The sequence below is a fragment of the Sceloporus undulatus genome, chromosome 4, assembly GCF_019175285.1.
Source record: "Sceloporus undulatus isolate JIND9_A2432 ecotype Alabama chromosome 4, SceUnd_v1.1, whole genome shotgun sequence".
Taxonomy (NCBI): domain Eukaryota; kingdom Metazoa; phylum Chordata; class Lepidosauria; order Squamata; family Phrynosomatidae; genus Sceloporus; species Sceloporus undulatus.
The window spans coordinates 193248024-193267085 of NC_056525.1; the positions used below are offsets into that span (position 1 = coordinate 193248024).

A 19062-nucleotide genomic window follows, 5' to 3' on the forward strand; every position below is an offset into this window, starting at 1 on the left:
TGTGCTCTGTCCTACAAATCATGTGTTGATCTTTTCTATTCCTTTTCCAGCTTTTCAATATACTTTTTTCAGATGGGCTAACGATAAGTGTGCATAGTATTTCAAATTTGGCTAGATTTATATAAATTTCTTTGAAAGCTGTTTTATTTTGAAGCTCTTTTCTAATTATTGCTATTGCCCAACTTGCCCTCCTCATAACTGGTATTTGCTGGATTGTTATTTCCTATTGCATTAGACCGCCAACATTTATTTCTTGGTTAGTTGCATCCTCCATCAGTAGATATGTGACATTTTGCAAGGGGGGGGGGAATGCCAAAGCATATCACTTTGTTTGAGCCTCATTTTCCATTTTTCAACATTTCTCACAATGTTGAGGTATCCTTTTGAAATCTGTTTACCATCCTAAAATAATATGGTGTCACCTGAAAATGTAATCTCTACTAAGTGAGGGGTATAGGATTACCTGTTACTAAAGCAGAATAATTGTTGATAAAGTGAACACTATTTTTGTATGCCAATTTATATTTGTGCCCAGATTTTGCAGGAAATGTTTCCTGATGGCTATGAAAGAAGGTGGAACGCATTGCCCATTGTGCAGAGGCATTGTAACCAGAAAAGAAAAGGCACGACCCAGTAGAGCCTTAGATATTGAAAACAGCATGAAGAAGTTGGTGGGAAGCTGTAGATGCTGTGACAAACAGGTATAATAAATTTTAAATACCAGTAGTTTATAAAAATACAGAAAAACTACCCATTTAGGGCTTCATCATATGTCATACGACATAGAATTGCACTGAAAATTCATTGTTCTTGCTGTTTGTTGGTTGATAGTATGTCACTGTTTGCTGTCAGAGTTTTGCATTAAGAAGACTCAGGGAAGCCATATGCTGACTTCTGTGTAGGAAACAAATTAGATAACAGAGAGTGAGATATCCTCATGCAAACTCTTTTTATTTTATTTTATTTTATTTATATCCCACCTTTCTCCTGGAATGGGACATTTTCTTTTGTCGTTGTATATCAAAGCACTCTCATAGAATCAATAGAAATATCATGATAGAAAGGTTTTTCCAATATACATTAGAATTTTTTCACTGAAGCTAACATGACAAAAATGTTTAGATATAGGTTTTGTCATGATTAGAGTATACTGGCTCTCAGTTAAACAAAAACATTAGGAAAAATCAGCAAAAACATATAAAAGTAGTTAATGTCCTACTGCTTGTTTGTGATGTTATTTCATAGTGGAATCAAGGAAACTTTGTAGAATTTTTCATAAATGTTCATAAAATATTTTTCAGGTATAATGTTGCTTTTAAAGGTCTAAAAAAGATATATCTTCCTTTTCAGATTAGATTATTTCGTATGAGACAGCATTATAAATCGTGTAAGAAGTATCAGGATGAATATGGTGTTCCTTCTGTCATTCCAAACCTAGAAATATCTCAGGACTCAACAGGAAACAGGTAATTCATATTTATAACTAGTTTTATAAATTTTAATATATATTTAAAATCTGTCTCAAGCTAATGTATACTGCTTGCATTAGATTTGCTATGGGATAAAGTGCTATGGTGAAGTGTTGATTAAGGTGTACAGTCAGCCCTCCACATTCACGGGGGTTAGGGGCACAGAACCCCCACGAATGTAGAAAACTGAATAACCCCCTCCTCCCCCCCAATGTGGAATTAAAGGGGTGGGTGGGTAGTCCCTCCAGTCCCTTTAACAGGCTTCACGCCCCTCTCGCGGACAGATGGGTGCCTACCTTTTCCAGACACTGATCCACCCAGGAAAGGAGAGGGGGTGGATCCATCCCTCCAAGCCTCTTTCCCAGGCAGATAGGTGCCTGTCTTCTCCAGACACCAATCCAACCTGGAAAGGGGAGGGGTTGGTGCACACATGCTTCCAGGCTTCTTTCTGGGCTTTCCCCCGAGATGAAAACCCAGGAGGGAGGAGGAGGAGTAGGAGTGCACGCACATGTAGCCTTGTCCTTGTGAATAACAAAACCACAAGTGTCAAAGCTGCTAATGTGGAGGGCTGATTGTACTTCATACTGGTGTCTCCAAATGAGATAGTTCTTGAATTGTATTATAAATTCGCAACCTGTTCTTTAAGTTTTGGAACTTGGGTTATGGACTTGGATTATGAAAATGTTATTCATATTTGTTGTTATTCTCGGTATTTATTTATTTGTTTGACCGACATATTTCCTTGTTGTTATTTGTAGTCAAGGCAGATTCGAGTTAGCATGACCCTGTAAATTTGATTTCCAAGAGCCACAATCATCAACAACCTGCTCAGGTCTTGCAGTAGTCATGGCTTCCTTTGTTGAAGCAATCCATCTGTAAAGTGGCCTTCCTCTTTCACTTGTGGTTTACATAATAACAAAAAAATATTAAATTAGAGGGAATCATGTGTTTGTAGTTGCAATGATTCCTACAAAGATATAGGAAAGTGTTAACATTGTTTTTTAATTTGTTAGCCACCCCGAGTCCCAGTCTTGGGAGATGGGTGGGATCTAATAGTAATAGTAATAGTAATAATAATAATAATAATAATAATAATAGTTGCAGAAATTGTTGTCTGTTGATTCTGTTGAAGCTGCCAGCCTTCTATTCCTCCACACAGTTAGCTGAAGATAGGGTGGAAGTAACTGCATGGACTGATCAGATCTGAGCCAAGAAGCAATTTTATCCAGACCTTTGATTCAGTATTTCTAAAATAATCTTTGGCGGGGTACAGACCGCCAGAAAGAGGTGGCCGGTGACGCCTCTTTTCCACGTAACTGCACCACAGCAACCAAATTGCGCGGCGCGGCTACGTGGAAACAAGAACCGCTAAAAAGTGGCTCCTTTTAGCGCCGCCGCAAACTGAGGATATCGCTGCCGCACGCGCCCATCTGGAAGGTGTGCGACAGTGATGTCACAGCTGTGTGTGCCATGTATACGGCACCGCACAGCTGTGACATCCTGGTGGTGTCCTAGGGTTGTGGGGTGTCTAGAAACAGTGCCCCGAGGCAACCCTAGCACATCGCCAGGACGTGCTAAAGGGCCCGTGTGTACAGGGCCTTTGTTTATCTAATTTAGATAAGTGCTGTATCTCAATTTAAAACATATTTATTGGAAAGTAAGTCCTACTAATATTGGTGCTTAGGGCCTACAGCCTTTCTGTATTTAACATAAAATAAATGCTCACCTTCTGTATGAAGTTTTAGGAGTGATTCTTCTACTTCAGAAATTGGGGAAAATTCTAATCTGCATGTTCTTGAAGAAGCTGCAAGGTAAGACTCATATTTCAAATCAAATACCTATTTGAGTTCAGAGATTGGTTCTATGATTAGGGCAAGGAGTAACAGTTACTTTCCTCAAGTATGCACTCAGACAATATGTAATTAAAACACTTTTATATTTGTGAAGTTTGTTCATTGTTTTGGATTTTGGAAAATTCTTATAGTTGATCTGAAGTACTAAACAAATTGTGGCTGCAATCCTCTATTGCTCAGAGTAGTCTAGTAGTTCTGTATGCAGACCTACATTAGGCTGAGCCAAATACTACCTCTACACTACAGCTTCTGAGTCTCCCTGCACTGCTATTCCATGCTTGATGGGGAGCAGACAGCATTTGTAGCCATGATTACATCACAGCTAAGGTTTTCTGGAGTCTCCTGGAGGTCTCAGTGCTGCTGTAATTATTTTGTGTCTTGACTACAGGTACATAGCCAGCCATTTTGCTGATCCTGTCTGCTTCCCACATGACCAAGTAGAGGTAGGGGTGGGAGCTTCAGAGACGATATAGTATGTCTAGATGCTGCAGAGAGATCAAGGGAATGCCAGCCTCCAGAGTGCCCAGAAAAGAACATAACATAAATTGGCAATGTGGCAGTATATATTGTTGAGTATAGGACACACTATACTCTGCCATTTACCAGAGAAACAAGAAACACTGGGTAGTTGCACTTTTTTTCATCCCAGAAGAACACCACAGAGAGAAAGACTATCTTGGGTTCAGTCACTGGTCAAGCAAAAGAAAAGGTTCAGGGAGCCTTCCCTGCCAAAAAAGATTTTATCTTAAAGTGCCAATTGCCCCATGACTACAGAATTAAGAAGTATATTCTATCTTCTGCCATCAGCCGAATGAACAAAGGCGATGTATGTGGTTTGGAGGAGGAAAGGTTATTGGGGTTATCAGATCCCACACACCTCCCTTTAGCATCATTAGGAGATTACTGGTAGTTGGCTGAAAGGTAGAGTGCAAATCTTTTTAAAATAAATATTAATTACATCCTACAATATATTAGGACAGAGAGATGAGAAACATGGAATTTGGTTGGTTTCTTTGAATATAAAACTTCAAAGCAGAGATAACATTTTATATTTGAAATAATGCAACAAAAGGTGTGCTAATTTCACAGGATTCTACTTTCAGTACAAAAGTTGCTGGTGATAGGAAAAAAGCTTCTTCTGAACCTTCCTGTACCAAATTATGCTGTGCTTTTCAAGTTGAAAATTAGTCAGTGTGTCTCCTTCTTTCTTAGCAAGCACTTTGCTGGGAATTGAGATTTTTAGGCCACATCTCCAGGCACATTTACTCTGAAATAAATTTTGGTAAAATTTATGGAGTTTTTTCCCAAATAGACATAGGATGAACTGCATTATTTTCTGATGTGATAAAAAGCTGATGAAATGAATTTGGAGGAGCTGACCCAAGTGTGTCCTCTATCCCTAATGCATAAAACACCTGGAGAAAGCTCATTTTAAAGGTAATGTCACAATTGGCTCATTCCAAATTCTTCAAAAGACTCTGAAGAGAGAGGGTGGAAACTATGGTCCAAAACACACTGCAGAAATAATCCAGTTTGAGGCCACCTTAATTGCCCTGGCTCAGTGCTAGGGAATCTTGGGGAGTGTAGTTCATTGTTCCACCAGAGCTCTCTGATAGGGAAGGGCTCAATGTCTCACAAAACTACAGTTCCCAGAATTCCCTAGCATTGAGCCAGAGTAGTTAAAGTAGTCTCAAACTGGATTATTTCTACAGTGTAGTTTGGACCTATGTGGCCTAATGACGTTGGACTGTAATTCCCAGCATTCCTTATCATTGCTGTGCTGGATATGACCACTGGGAATAGTATAGTTTAGCAACATCTGGAGGCCATAGAATTCCCACATCTGCTCTAAATATGGGCCCCAGATCTTATTAGGTAACACAGAGTTCTGTCTACTAAAATATCATTGGGGTGCAGTGGATAATCAAAAATCAGCTATGCAAGGAAAAATGCTGCCCATAAGTATTCACTGAGATACAAAAATGCTAGTTCTTCTCTTGATAGTTAAATCTGACTGTTTGCCACCCAAACATCCTCTTTGGATAAAATGCTGGTAAATTATAGTGGGAGAGAAACTTCTTGCACCTTCTGCATACTGTACCACAGTTCGACATCCATGATGCCTATCTAATATTGGTCTGTTTTTCAGTGGACGGCCTACATTCAAATGCCCTCTATGTCAAGAAGATAACTTCACAAGGCAGAACTTATTGGATCACTGTAATGACAGGCATCTTTATCAGATAGATCCAGTAGTGAGTATATGTGACTAGAATTTTCATGTTTATAACAGGAACTTGTTTTTTAAAAATTGTGTTAATTCTAAAACAACAGTATTATGCTGGGAGAGAACAAAATGCCCTTTTCTCTTTGCAGTGATGTTCCAGATGGAACAGCTCCAATTCTCTCCAGCATGTTTTTACCTAATGGCAGTTATCTTTTTGGCATTTCTTACCTCCCCCTAACCCTTGAGCTAGAGATGCCTTTTATGATTTACTAAACAAACTATCATCTTCTAGGGCTGCTCTTAATATATTATTTTCATTGTATTTTTCTTCACGTGGTGGCACAAATCATCCCTAGTTATACGCATTTGAATCTTGTTGAGTTGAATGAAAAATAAAATTTACCTCTGTAAATTTTATTTTTTTATTCACGTTTGCAACGCTGTTGTTCTTTTGTTATAAGCATAAATTTCATTTGAAAGTATTTAGCATGATTTTAAGATAAATAATATTGGCAGTGCAATTATGTAATTCATGTGAGAAATCTCTATTTTGTCTTAATCATGAATCAAATTAGGATTTTATGTAGCCAGTACCTATTGCTTCTTACATGTACACTCTGTCTTTCTTTTTAAAAGATCTGTCCTATTTGTGCATCTCTTCCATGGGGAGACCCTACCCGGGTTACTAGAGATTTTGTTGGCCATTTAAATCAAAGACATCAGCTTGACTATGTAGATGTTATGGTAAGAACTATGCATTTAATTTAAAATGTTAATGCTTTTCTGCTCTGGAAGATGGACTTATATTTCCATTCATCTCTGAATAACTGTGATAAAGAAAGCTCCACTTTTCTTACCAGGTTTAAGTTGCCTAGAAGTTCTACAATTTCCTTGGCAAGTTGGAGACTGTCTTTGCTAGTTAGCCTTTGAGGCAAGTCTAAAAAAATTGAAATACATCTTTTTAACAAAAGCCACATTTGTAGGGGAGTTTCCCCATTCAATTCTTTTTGTAGTTATTAATGTAGAACATAGATTAAAGTCAGATGGAACAGAGTAGTTTAAGTTTTGTTTCTAATTCAATGTTGTTTTGTTTGTGTTTAGAACCTTCAGCTGGACGAGGAAACTCTGTTTCAAAATGCAGTTGAATCTTGTCAAGTGAACCTTTGAAACCTCTAATTTGCTGACATCACTGCTATCTGCAAGGGGGAAGCTGTATTTGTGGTTCCAATGTTAATAAAAGGGAACTCTGCGTCCATTTGAATAGCAATTGTTTGTTGTTTCCCCTAGATGAAGTTCATTTTAATTTTTTTCTTTAAACCAATGAAAAAGCATGGCATATTACTACATTTCATTGTGAAATTTTCTTTTCCTTCAAGTGATAGTAGAAGTTTTTCAGATAATGGGGGAAATATTACTGTATGTGAGAGAAAGCTATTCACGGTTATTCTGTTTCATTGCTTTGTTGGGTGTGTGTTTAAACCTTGTTTTTGTTGCACTAGAACAAGAGGTGAAAGATTATACTGGAATGCAGATGATGATGCCAAGTGTCTTTGAATAGTTTTTCTCCTTTGCATATTGAATGTATTTTCTATTTTCTAGTGTATGTTGAACACTAAATCGTTTTATTCTAGACCATTGTTTAATACCAGTTACTGTCAGTGTATAAAATATGCAGACATTTGCTTAATTGCTGTCAATAATTAACAAAGCCCTGTATTTACTTAGCAATATGACAGAATTGCCTCATTCCAGAGGGTTGCCAGCTCTGGCATAATGTGGTTTGCTCAGCCAATTTCTTTTTAGTGATACAGTGGTTTCTGCCACTGTGCAGTCATTCAACCAGTTACTTCTGTTTTGTTACAAAACATTTTTGTACATTGTTTTGATTAATTCAAATTAGTCTATTTGAGACCTGTTACTTGTATGTTTTAGGGTCACATTATAATTCATCTGATAAGATTTATGCAAACTTTTCCCAGTTCTTTAACAAAACCTGGGATAGAAATGTCACATGGGGGTTGCTGATAATTTGTATAGTATTATCCTTTTTCAGAATGTTCTTAAAGTAACAAATAAGAGGGGATTTATTAAGAGTTCTGTTTTGGGTTAATAAATGTTTTAGGTGAATATCAAGTTGTTCTGATTTTATATATAAGACTGATTGTACATATAGAACATAACATGAAACCAAGTGAACGTCACCTGTTTAGAAGACTTGCTCTTGAGATGAGATTCACTCAAGTATTACAGTGATAGTTATTATTAGGGATGCTGGGATTTCTCCAGTATGACCTCACTGTTCTGTAATTCAGTTATGATTTAGGTTTTGCTGTGAGTGTTTTAAGTTGAGTCCACACCTTTCACAAGTAACAGGTTTTTTAAACATTTGTTAAAGACATGTGTTTCGTTGTTTTCTGTTACTCATACTGCCAGCGATTTACACCTGCTCTTTAGGCAGTGGGGTATCATTGCATTAAATGATATTATTTAGGCAATATAATATGGAATCTTATGGAACTGTATACCTAACAGTGTCAAAGTGGTTGATCTAAGTCCCAATTACAGTATGTTTATAACTGAAATATGCACATGGACTCTTTAAAACTGATGCTGTTGTTCAACATTACATCTACTCAATTGCCAGCCAGTATCATCTGCACAAGATTTTTAAAGTGCAATTTCCTGGCAGATGTAAAATATTTAAAAAGATCTTTCACTTTAGCCAGTGAAATGAGAGATTGTACCAGATGGAGACTTAGTACTATGCTAATGCCAGCACAACATTATGCATGAAAGAATTTAGATTTAACACTCTGCTGTTGACAACCATCATCTCCAAAGGTGGTAGTGTGCAACTAAAACATGGGGGTGAAACAAACAGGCCAAATAAAGCGGGTTCAAAGCTTACTTCAAGTGGAATTAAAAGAAAGTTCCTAACACAGCAAACCTACACTACATCACATTAGAAATTCAGTAAGGATGTGCCAACTGGTGAAACCCACTGGTGCTTTGCACTGTTGAAAATCTCTACCTGACCTGATATAGGCAGCCTGAACTGGGTAGAAGACTGGAAGATGGCATTCTCAGTTTCAAACTGGTAGCCTCCCAACAGTTTCGCTGGCATCGCCTACAGCTTCTCTCTGCCCCAGAGAACCAGTTGGAAAGCTGGTGATGTGATAAAACATCAGTAATGCCTTTGTGCAGACAAGGACTATGACATGTTGGTATTGGAGATTGGAGCATAACTCTCATAATTGACTTTCAATGACCCTGGTGTTTTTTTTAAGCCAAGGAATTGATAACTTCAACAGTGGGCTTCATTGTCATATAGAAGCTGGTTGACAGAACATAGCTAAACAACAGATGGATTGCCACCATATTGGGGAAAACTTGAGAGGGTAGATCATGAATTATTCCCAAACTCAGTAAAGCCTAAGACCACTGCTCAATGCCCTACATGTCCTGAAATATCAGCCCCAAACCCAGAAGGCTGAAAGTATCAGAACAAACCTGTAACTATGCTTTTAAGTAAATTACCCTTTCTCTAAAAGGGGAAACCCCATCAAAATTACTCAAAAATTAATCCCAAATAAGTTCTTACCCTTATCTCTATTTCTTATCTCATATGTACAGCCCATTCTAAAGCTTACCTCCTATGCTGATGTTTTCCAGAAATATTTTCTGAATGTGTTCTGTAGAAACTCCTCTCTTCATCTCTTTTTTTGGTTATGAGGACAATATGAGTCATCTGTCTCACTATTATGACCTGCACATACAGCATTTTGCTGCTTCCTCTTCTGTGATACTACCTGTTCTATTTTAATGCTATTTCTTTGTAGTATTGCTTCTTGTAGCATTACTACCTATATTCCTTTCCTTATGAACACATCAAAAGTAAATCACATGCTTTTTAAAAAAGTTATTTAAATTAATTGTTCTTATTTTGGATGAAAGAGAAGAAAACTCCAGCTAAACTGGTGTTAGGTATGTGTACATTTTAAACATCACATAACACCAGTCTTGCAAGAACTGCTCTGGCTTCCAGTTTGCTTCTGAGCTCAATTGAAGATGCTGGTGTTGACCTACAGAGCCATAAAAGACTTGGGACCAGGATATCTGAAAAACTGTGTCCTCCCATATGAGCCTGCCAGAAATTTGAAATCTTCACAGAAGGCCCTGTTGTGTGCCCCAACGCCTTGTGCGTTTGATGGGTACGTGTAGAAGGGCTTTCTCTGTAGCAGCTCCTGAACTTTAACCTCCCTACCCAAGGAAGTTAGGCTGTTCACATCTTTTTAAAGCTGAAGTTAGGCTGTTCACATCTTTTTAAAGCTGAAGTTAGGCTGTTCACATCTTTTTAAAGCTTTCAACGGGCAGCCAAAATTGCTGTTCCATGTGGCTTTCAGGGTTTGAAATTTCTGCTTTAACTGTTTCAAAGCTGGGTTCTAGGATTGTTTTTAGACTGCTTTTATGAGTTTTTAAAACACATTTTAATGCGTTTTTTAAATGTTTTTATCGTATCGTTTTAATTGGTTTTTATTTGTTCATTACCTGGGGGCGGCCCTTGTGAGTTGGGAGGCAATACAGAAATACTTTTAATAAAACAAATAATCTAGTTGTGCAGCTTCACTTATCTGTATGAGTATCAAACATTTACCAAGAATATTCTTTATCTGGAACCCACACTCAATCTAGTTTTGCCTTGATCCCAAAAAACAGAGATGGCAGGAGAACGGGAAACAAAACAAAACAAAAAAGTTATTATGGAAACTAATCCCCCCCCCCCAATCTACAAAGTGAACATGTTGATCCAGAGACAAGATGAAGTGTGGGAAGGGAACCATATTGGAGTTCCAGCGTGGCAGAACTTTACACAGTATTTTGTGGTGCAGAATTTTGGATATTGATTTTGAACAGGGAAACCAAGGCATATGTTGCTTATGCCCTCCTGCTTCTGTCATCAAGGGCAGATATCAGATCTGGCTTTTCTGTCCCAGTCAGGTCATATGGATGTAAGAAGAGCTGGATCTGCTGAAAATCAATCTAGTCTTCTATACACACACTCCAGCCAGTTACCTATGAGAAAGTGTCCAGTAGGACCTGAATGCAACTGCATCTTCCACCTTATGTGTCCCAGCAACTAGTGTACAGAAGCATATTACCTGTGATGCTTAAAGTAATATAGTCTATTATTATTCTTGAGAATTCTGTTCATGTCTAAGGAATGTGAATGGAATATAGCAACAACCATAGCAACAATGCTCTAGTGTGCTGAAGGAAACTATGTCATCTCTACTGAAAATACAGGGTTTCATCTGAGTCGTTTTTTTACAATTGTATGGACTAGAAGGTGGTGTGAAGGTGAGTAAAGGATACAGGGAGAGAGGTTCTCGTTGTCCCTGAGACTGGGCAGAGAACAGTCTTGCAGACTAGTAAAATCTAATCAGAGACACAGGAGTTAGTCCCTGTCTCCATCTCAAGCTGCTTTCTTCCTTTGACCCCACTGTAATAAATCTTATCATCAGGATGTAGTGATGCAATTAGGGAGTTCAATAATAAAATGTTCCAGAGAAAATTCAAACTATAATGGTGTCATTTCAAAGGGCAACTGTACCCAGATTTCTTTGTTGCACAGAAAACGAAGGCCTGTGTTTATTTGACATTTTAATCTAGTTGTTCTAAGATGCAGGCAATAAAGAACACCAAGTTGGTATTCTTATCTGATAGAGAAAAATGCCAGAGCAAGAGGCTGTAAATCCAAACAACCTTAAATGCTTTCCAAACAGAAGAATCATAAATCTAAGGGATGTGATTTGAAAGTCCCCACATGATGAAGGGGGGGGGGGGGGGAATTACCTTAAGGTATGATGTTTGTATGTTTACATGTTCTCAAATTTGTTTTAAAATAAATAGTTCTTAATTTACAGTTATAACTGTAATACATCTTGAGAATCAGAAATCATATTGTAACCATGTTTTGGTGTTTTATTTTCTAGTCTGACTTGAATGCCAAAAGCAGTCAGGTAGGATAATGGCACCAGACAGACATTTAGGGGGAAAGAAATAGGTCATTTTTTAGACTATTCAAATTTTAGGATGCATAGTGGGAAAACTGCCTAATTGAAAGTAACAAGACTATCTTGATTGCCTTATTTCTATTAAGCATTGCTAGTGACTATACTAGAAATTTTTATCTATACTTATTTTTTTTAAAATGAGATACTCATCTTTGTAATTGTGTAATATTTTTACAGCAAAGTAAGCACGGTCCCAGTGTGGTTCTTAAATTAATACATCTGTTTGCATGCTCAGATCAGATTATGGAAAAATTATCTTCCTTTGTAAAATTGAATTTCGACCAGAGAAGATCTGCAGAGGGAGAAGTTAAATTCATCCCTAAGGCCCATTACAAACGGGCCTTTGCGGCGCCCCTAGCATCCATACCAGCCTCACCTCTAGCATGTGACGGGGGCGTAATAATGACGGCGCCCTATACACACAGGCGCCGCCATTTTGATGTATCGGACGCATAGCGTCTGCACGTCGTGCCCCAGATGTGACTGCGCAAGTAGCGCCTCGCAGCGTCCCATCCGGGGCGCAAGAAGAAGCGCCATTTTGGCGCTTCTTCGCTGCATCCGGGAACCGTGCGGTTTGGTGCCTTTACATTTGTAAAAACAATCTTATGGCTATAATATCATTCTACCACTAGAGAGCACCAGTTTCTTTTAAAGATATGCTGTAAAATATATTTAAAAATCATTGAAAAGTTTTATCTGCTGTTTCTGTTGCACAAGGGTGCCTTTATCAAGTGTCTGTTTTCTGCTCATTAAAAAAAAACTGGCCATATTTAGTGATTAATGCTTGGCATTTTCAGGTGTGCCTGGCTAAGTATATGATCAATGCTGCAAGGGAATGCAACATATTTCCCCTTCACACATGCCTATGCAGAGCAAATACATCTTAAGGCATGTTTTAAACTTTTTAACACATTCTTAATTCATTCACCTTTCCTTTTCTTCTTTCACAAGACGTTTTGGATCTTCTTAATCACCTTTGGTATGAGGCCAGGTGTTGTAGGAATACATTGGGAGCAGAAACAACTTAACATTGAAGAAAGTCATTTTATGGGCCAGAACTAGGAAGATAGAATCATAGAATCATAGAGTTGGAAGAGACCGCAAGGGCCATCCAGTCCAACCCCCTGCCATGCAGGAAATCCAAATCAAAGCATCCCCAGCAGATGGCCATCTAGCCTCTGCTCAAAGACCTCCAAGGAAGGAGACTCCACTACACTCCGAGGAAGAAGTGTGTTCCACTGTCAAACAGCCCTTACTGTCAGGAAGTTCCTCCTAATGTTGAGGTGGAATCTCTTTTCCTGTAGCTTGCATCCACTGTTCCGGGTCCTGTTCTCTGGAGCAGCAGAAAACAAGCTTGCTCCCTCCTCAATATGACATCCTTTCAAATATTTAAACAGGGCTATTATATCACCTCTTAACCTTCTCTTCTCCAATGATATGCTGCTAAATGATGAAAATATTACTTTAGAAATTAAAAATGAAATAAAAAATTATTTCAAAGACAATCTAAATAAAGAAGTTGAAACTCATATTGTATGGGATGCTATGAAGCCCATTATAAGAGGTTTATATATTTAAAAAGGAGCTGAAAAGAAAAAGGAAAGAAATAGGGAAATGTCAGAACTATTGGAACAGCTAAAGGACAAAGAAAAACAAAGACAAGGGGAAATAAGAGCTTGAGAACTACATTAAAACAATAAGACTCAATCGCCCGGACTCCTAACCGAACAATTGAAATAAAAAAATAAATATATAAAGCAAAGATAGTTTTGGAATCAGCGAAATATACCTGGCAAATTTCTGGCTATAGATGACAAAAGCAAACACAAAAAAGACAGATATTAAGATCAAAACATAAATGGATCAGAATATAGCAAGCAAGTGGAAATTAAACAATTTTTTGTCATTATTATAATTCTTCTTTAGGCATCCCATGTTGATAAGTCTAAAATAAGAAAATACTGGATGGAAAAAGTGTGGCCTAAGAATCAACGGAAGAAACAAAAACAAGCATTAATAGAGATAAACTCTGCAAGAAATTAGAGATGCAATAAGACAATCCAAAGAGGCAAGGCCACGAGACCTGATGGCATTTCCTGCAGAAATTCTATAAAACCTTTGTAGAAGAGTTAGAAAATCCTTTGCAGATGATAATGAATAATCATACAGGAGGCCATTTGCCAGATCATGACGGACTCAAATACATACTTTTAATTCCAAGGAAGAAAAAGACAACACAACCCAACCCGAAAAATTATCGTCCATAGCCGTTGTTAAATGCCGACTATAAAATTTTTCGCGGCAATATTGCCAAGATTGAAAAAAAATTGAACAGTCTGTATTAGTGAAGATTCAAAGAGGGTTTCTACCTGGCAGAAAGATGAGAGATAATGTGAGTATCTGGTAGATATTTAGATATCTAACAAAAGAAGTGATAAAAAATTGGCAGTAGTATTAATAGACTTTGAAAAGCTTTTGACCGGTCAATTGTCTTTCTTAAGAGAGGTATTGTAAGATGGATATGGGAGTAACTTTGTAACTGGATAGATCAAATAATAAAAACAGCAGACCCGCCTTGATAATCAGAGACAGGACAAAAAAATAAAAATTTTCAAAGGTACCAGGCAAGGCTGCCCTACTCCCCGCTTTATTTATTCTTTGTTTAGAAATCCTAATGACAATTATTAAAAAAATGATAATAACATAGAGGGAATTAAGATTAAAGGTAAAGAAACTAACTAAAGCTTATGCTGATATTGATACTTAACTTTATCCACAATCAATCGACAGATCTCAATCGCAAACAAATATGGCGCATTTGGGGGGAATGTCTGGTTATTAATTAATAAGAAAAAACATCTTCTTACAATGAATTTAAATAAAGCGCAGATAAAAGTTTATTAGAGGAGATCGAGTTAAAATAAGAAATAAGTAAAGTACTTAGGTATTTGGTTTACTACAAGAATGTAGGTCTTTATAAAAACAACTATGTCAAAATTTGGCAAAATATTAAAAATGATATAACAAATGGGAAGAAACTGGGCCTGTCGTGATGGGAAAGAGAGCTGCAGTGAAAATGAGTATACACCATAGATTTATATTTCTGTTTCAATCTATTCCGATTATAACAAATGAAATTACTTACCATGGAATAGGGAAATTAGCAAATTTATATGGGAAGGGAAAAAAACCACGTGTGAGATTAAAAACAGTGTTAGAGACCGAAAGAGAGGGGGTATGGGTTACCAGTTTCAAAATTTATTTTATGCGTGCTGTTGTGAAGGCTGATTGAATGGTTTAAATTGGAAAACAGGGAATTATAAATCTGGAATCTGAAGATTTAGTTTATGGCTTACACGCATATCTCTTTTATATAAGGCCAAAGTCAAAAGATTTTCCATAATCATTGTGTACGGAAATCTCTATCAGAATTTGGATTAAACTTAGACCCTTAATTTTAAAAAACTCCCGTATTGGGTATCAGTCAACGAAGCTTTCCATAGAATGAAATATCTCTCCGAAAAGATGGATAACTTACAAAGATTTGATTAAATCTGACTGTTCAATAATACTCCTGAATTAAAATTAAAATCGCAAGAAGAGCTCTGAAACGGCTTTTCTTGCATTGGTTTCTATACAGACAAGTCAGGGAGAGATTTATCTTAGACAATAAAATAATAGGAAATAGAATTACCGCCTGGATTTTGACAAAACATTTTTGATAACAATACTAAACAGAGATTTCACTGTTTTATTAATTTTTTTGAAAATGGAATGTATGAAGAAACTATTAAGCCTACAATGATTAAATGGGCTCAAGACTTAAATGAAGTTATACCCCTAGAACAATGGGAAAAAAATTGGAAATCTAGACTGAATCATACCATATGTACAGACATTAGGGAAAATTACTACAAAATGCAAAACAGATGGTACCTACTCCAATTAGAAGTCTAAAATGCACAGGGGGACTAATCCAACTTGCTGGAAGTGTGGGAAAGCAATGGGTTCTTTTGTTCACATGTGGTTGGAATTGCGAATTAGCAAAAAAATATTGGAATCACATCCATGTAAAGGTTCAAACTATATAAATGTAAATTTGACTTAAACCAAAAATTGTTATTTACTAAATTGATTGAGAAATATACGTTAGAGATAATTTGTGTGTACTTTTATTTTACATGATTTCGGCAGCACGCATAGTCTGCGCTACGCATTTGGAAAAAAGGAAACTCTTCCGACGTGGGAAGACTGGCTTCAAAAATTATGATGTATTGTGAGATGGATAAACTCACCTGCTTAATCCGAGATCAAGATTGGAATCTAGGAAAAAAACTGGATTCCTTTAATAGAATTTAAGAGTGAAAGAAAAATGTATAAATTTATTTTCTGAAGAAGTGGGAAACTAGTTAGAATTATATTGATATATCTTGCAAAGCTAAACAACATATCGAAGAAAAGTGCATATTAAGACAACATAAGATAATAACGGCAAATAGAATTAATGTACTATCTAATGTATTAATGATTGAACAACTAACTTAGCACAACCAAATGAGGCCTTTCAATCAGGAGACTAATTTTATGGTTGTTTGTATATTTCTTTGTTAGTATGTATGTATGTAAATGTGTTTTGTATATATCTTTGTGATATTCATAAATAAAAATAACAAAAAAAACCCTTCTCTTCTCCAGGCTAAACATCCCAGCTCCTGAACCGTTCCTCATAGGGCAAGGTTTCCAGACTTCACCATTTTAGTCACCCTCCTCTGGACACGCTCCAGTTTCTCAATGTCCTTTCTGAATTGTGGTGCCCAGAACTGGACACAATATTCAGGTGGGGCCCTGACCAGCAGCAGAATACAATGGCACTATTACTCTCTTGATCTAGACACTATCTTTTATTGATGCAGCCTAAATTGCATTGGCCTTTTTAGCTGCCGCATCACTGTTCACTCATGTTCAAACTTGTGGTCTACTTGGACTTCCTAGAATCCCTTTCACACGTAGTTTCATTTCAGCCAGGTGTCACCATCCTATATCTGTGCATTTTATTTTCCGCCCTACGTGCAATACTTACATTTCTCCGTGTTTGAATTTCATTTGTTAGCTTGGCCACTTTCTGATCAGTTATTCAGGTCATTTTGATCTTGATCCTGTTCCTCGGGGGGTATTAGCTATTCCTCCTAATTTGGTTGTCATCTGGCAAATTTGATAAGTATGCTCCCAATCTGTCATCCAGGTCATTGATAAAGATGTTGAATAGCCTGGCTCCGAGGACAGAGCCCTGTGGCCGACCCACTGGTGCCCACTTCTCTCCCGGAGAAAAAGGGACAGCCATTGTTGAGGCACCAACTTTGGGTTCGGCCGGTCAACCAATTACAGATCCATTTAACATACTTGTTAGCCCACATTAATGCTCTTCTATATGGAGGAGGTCTCCAACCCAATGTTCTATAAGCATTACAATCCACACAGGGCCTCTTGTGTGACAGATTGTTATGCCTCGTTACTTGAAACATGCAGCAAGAGCAAATAGAAAGGTTCAAGACTTGCCCATATTGTCAGGTATTTCCTGTATTTACACCTGAGACACCAGTATCTGTATGACTGTCGTGTAAAACTGGCTTACACTTGTACAGCAGCAAGGAGTCAAGAGAAGAATTCACACCGTTTTGAAGGAGAGGAAGTGAATTGCCAAAACTTCACTTTCAGCTTAGGTACGTTTTCCAAAGTGTCTTGTGTATGCCTTCAAGTCGCTTGTTCACATATGGCACCCACTGAATTTCATAGGGCGTTTTTTAGGCACTGATTACTCAGAGGTGGTTTGCCAGTTCTTCCTCGAAATATACACCTAGAGCACCTGTATTCGTCCAGTTGTCTGCTATCCAAATACTAACAGGGCTGACCCTGCTTAGATTCCACCATGAGAGGATGTTGTGCCTTAAAGGTATTTAGCCCTGTACATGTCAGTAGCTAATGCTAAAAATGCATTATACAGTTTTATATTTAATTCCATGTCATTTTACTGGTGTTAGACCAGCACTTCTCAGGCTTTCAGTGAAGGGACAGCAAAAGTTTGATGTGAATCAGTCTCATACTGAGAAGATGGATATTCAACAGAGCAGTTATTGACTATAATGACAAATACATAGCTTTCCTATCTGTGAATCAGGGGAATTTAGTATTCAAGCTAATTTAACTCATAGTTTAGTGGTGGGCTAAAAGCCCTATTGTTAATTATTCTTCTGCTTACATGGCCAAATATTCTGCCTGGTGCGGATGGTGCCACTTTTGGACAGTACTAGGAAAGCAATGGCAAAACTGCCTTGAACAACCTTGCCCAACCCGTCTCCCCAAACCCACACACTCTGATAGGTTCATATAGGGTCACCATAAGTTCAGACATTACCTGAAGGTACACAACAACAACAAAAAATACAAATTCTACCATCATGGCTTCATTTACACGGCCGGATTTAATGCCAGTTGGACACCACTTTAGCTGTCCTGGTTCAGTGCTTGGAATTCTGGGAGTTGTTCGTTTTGTGTGGTATTTAGCGTTCTCTCTCTGATAGCAATGAAATCCCAGCAAATGACACACACCAGTATTCCAAAGTTAAAGAGTGTGTAAACTCCATGTGACAGAAGCCTTGTAGTGGCCTTGGGTTTTTCTCAAGTAGTTTCCGGTTATAACTGGGGAATGCTGTCCCTACCAGTGTTTTGGATTTCAGAAGCCCAACCTCCATGGAATTGAGGAAATGTTTTAAACAAAACATCTTGGCATTCTAAGGTTCCCCCCAGTCTACCCACATAGGATTACTCATGTACTAGACCCACATGAATGCTCAAATCTCTGAACTTTTAAAAAAAGCCTCCTCCCAGAACACTTTCCTTTGCTTTTTTTTAAACACAAGGGCCAAAGTTCTTATTATGATAGCATTTGTGATATAAAATGCACAGAACATCAAAGTTCACGGCTGTTACAGAAGGATACATCATGCATTTGTGGGCTAGTTTCTGGCTCTGAGTGGCATTCTAAAGATTGCCTGTTCTCTGGTAAGGCAACAAAGTAGGTTTTCATATTTAGACATTGGACAAAATAAAAGTAACCTAACACTCCAGGGACGAAGCTTAAAAACATGTGCTAATGTGATTTGCATTTAATGTGTATGGGTGGTGTGTATATAACTGTTTACTATGGGAAAATTTATACTGGTATGAATAAATACATTTTGCATTTCATAACTGTGGGTAGTATGTATGCAGGATGGAGAAATCAGAATTCATTCAGGTAAGTAGTAGAGATGTTCTCTCCTGCTGTGGTCCTAATAAAAATTGTTACTCAGAACCTGCTGTTTGCCCAGGAAGGAAATTTCCTATGAGCATCAACTTTTGTCAGCAAAGGTGGCAAAAATTAAATTTCTCTTTTCTCCTGC

The 19062-nt window shown here is 37.6% G+C and overlaps 3 protein-coding genes across 4 annotated transcripts in view; 2 read left to right on the forward strand and 1 right to left on the reverse strand.

Moving 5' to 3' along the window:
• The window catches only part of LOC121928461 (opsin-5-like), an 896145-nt gene that overhangs the window by 224490 nt on the left and 652593 nt on the right, over positions 1–19062 (reverse strand). The window lies entirely within an intron of this gene.
• RNF138 (ring finger protein 138) lies at positions 72–7676 on the forward strand. 2 transcript variants are annotated; one of them, XM_042463232.1, is made up of 6 exons: positions 72–701; positions 1351–1466; positions 3209–3280; positions 5472–5577; positions 6186–6293; positions 6410–6480. In XM_042463232.1, exons 1-6 carry the CDS (start codon positions 558–560, stop codon positions 6413–6415), a joined length of 552 nt encoding a protein of 183 aa, XP_042319166.1. In that variant the 5' UTR covers positions 72–557; the 3' UTR covers positions 6416–6480. The 2 variants fall into 2 exon arrangements, with proteins under 2 accessions (XP_042319166.1, XP_042319164.1); XM_042463230.1 differs by lacking the exon at positions 6410–6480 and adding an exon at positions 6651–7676 and having other exon boundaries at positions 78–701.
• Positions 18894–19062, forward strand: part of MEP1B (meprin A subunit beta) — a 30838-nt gene continuing 30669 nt past the window's right edge. Inside the window, exon 1 of the mRNA XM_042464436.1 lies at positions 18894–18917. Coding sequence (XP_042320370.1) covers positions 18894–18917 — 24 coding nt within the window. The remainder of the gene's footprint in view (positions 18918–19062) is intronic.

What these genes read in the sequence shown, in the direction of transcription:
- RNF138 (XM_042463230.1), top strand. Translation starts at nt 558, where the DNA reads ATGGCTATGAAAGAAGGTGGAACGCATTGCCCATTGTGCAGAGGCATT. An exon ending in GTAGATGCTGTGACAAACAG is followed by an intron (nt 702 to 1,350) that starts GTATAATAAATT and finishes CTTCCTTTTCAG; the next exon opens with ATTAGATTATTTCGTATGAG. An exon ending in TTGACTATGTAGATGTTATG is followed by an intron (nt 6,294 to 6,650) that starts GTAAGAACTATG and finishes GTTTGTGTTTAG; the next exon opens with AACCTTCAGCTGGACGAGGA.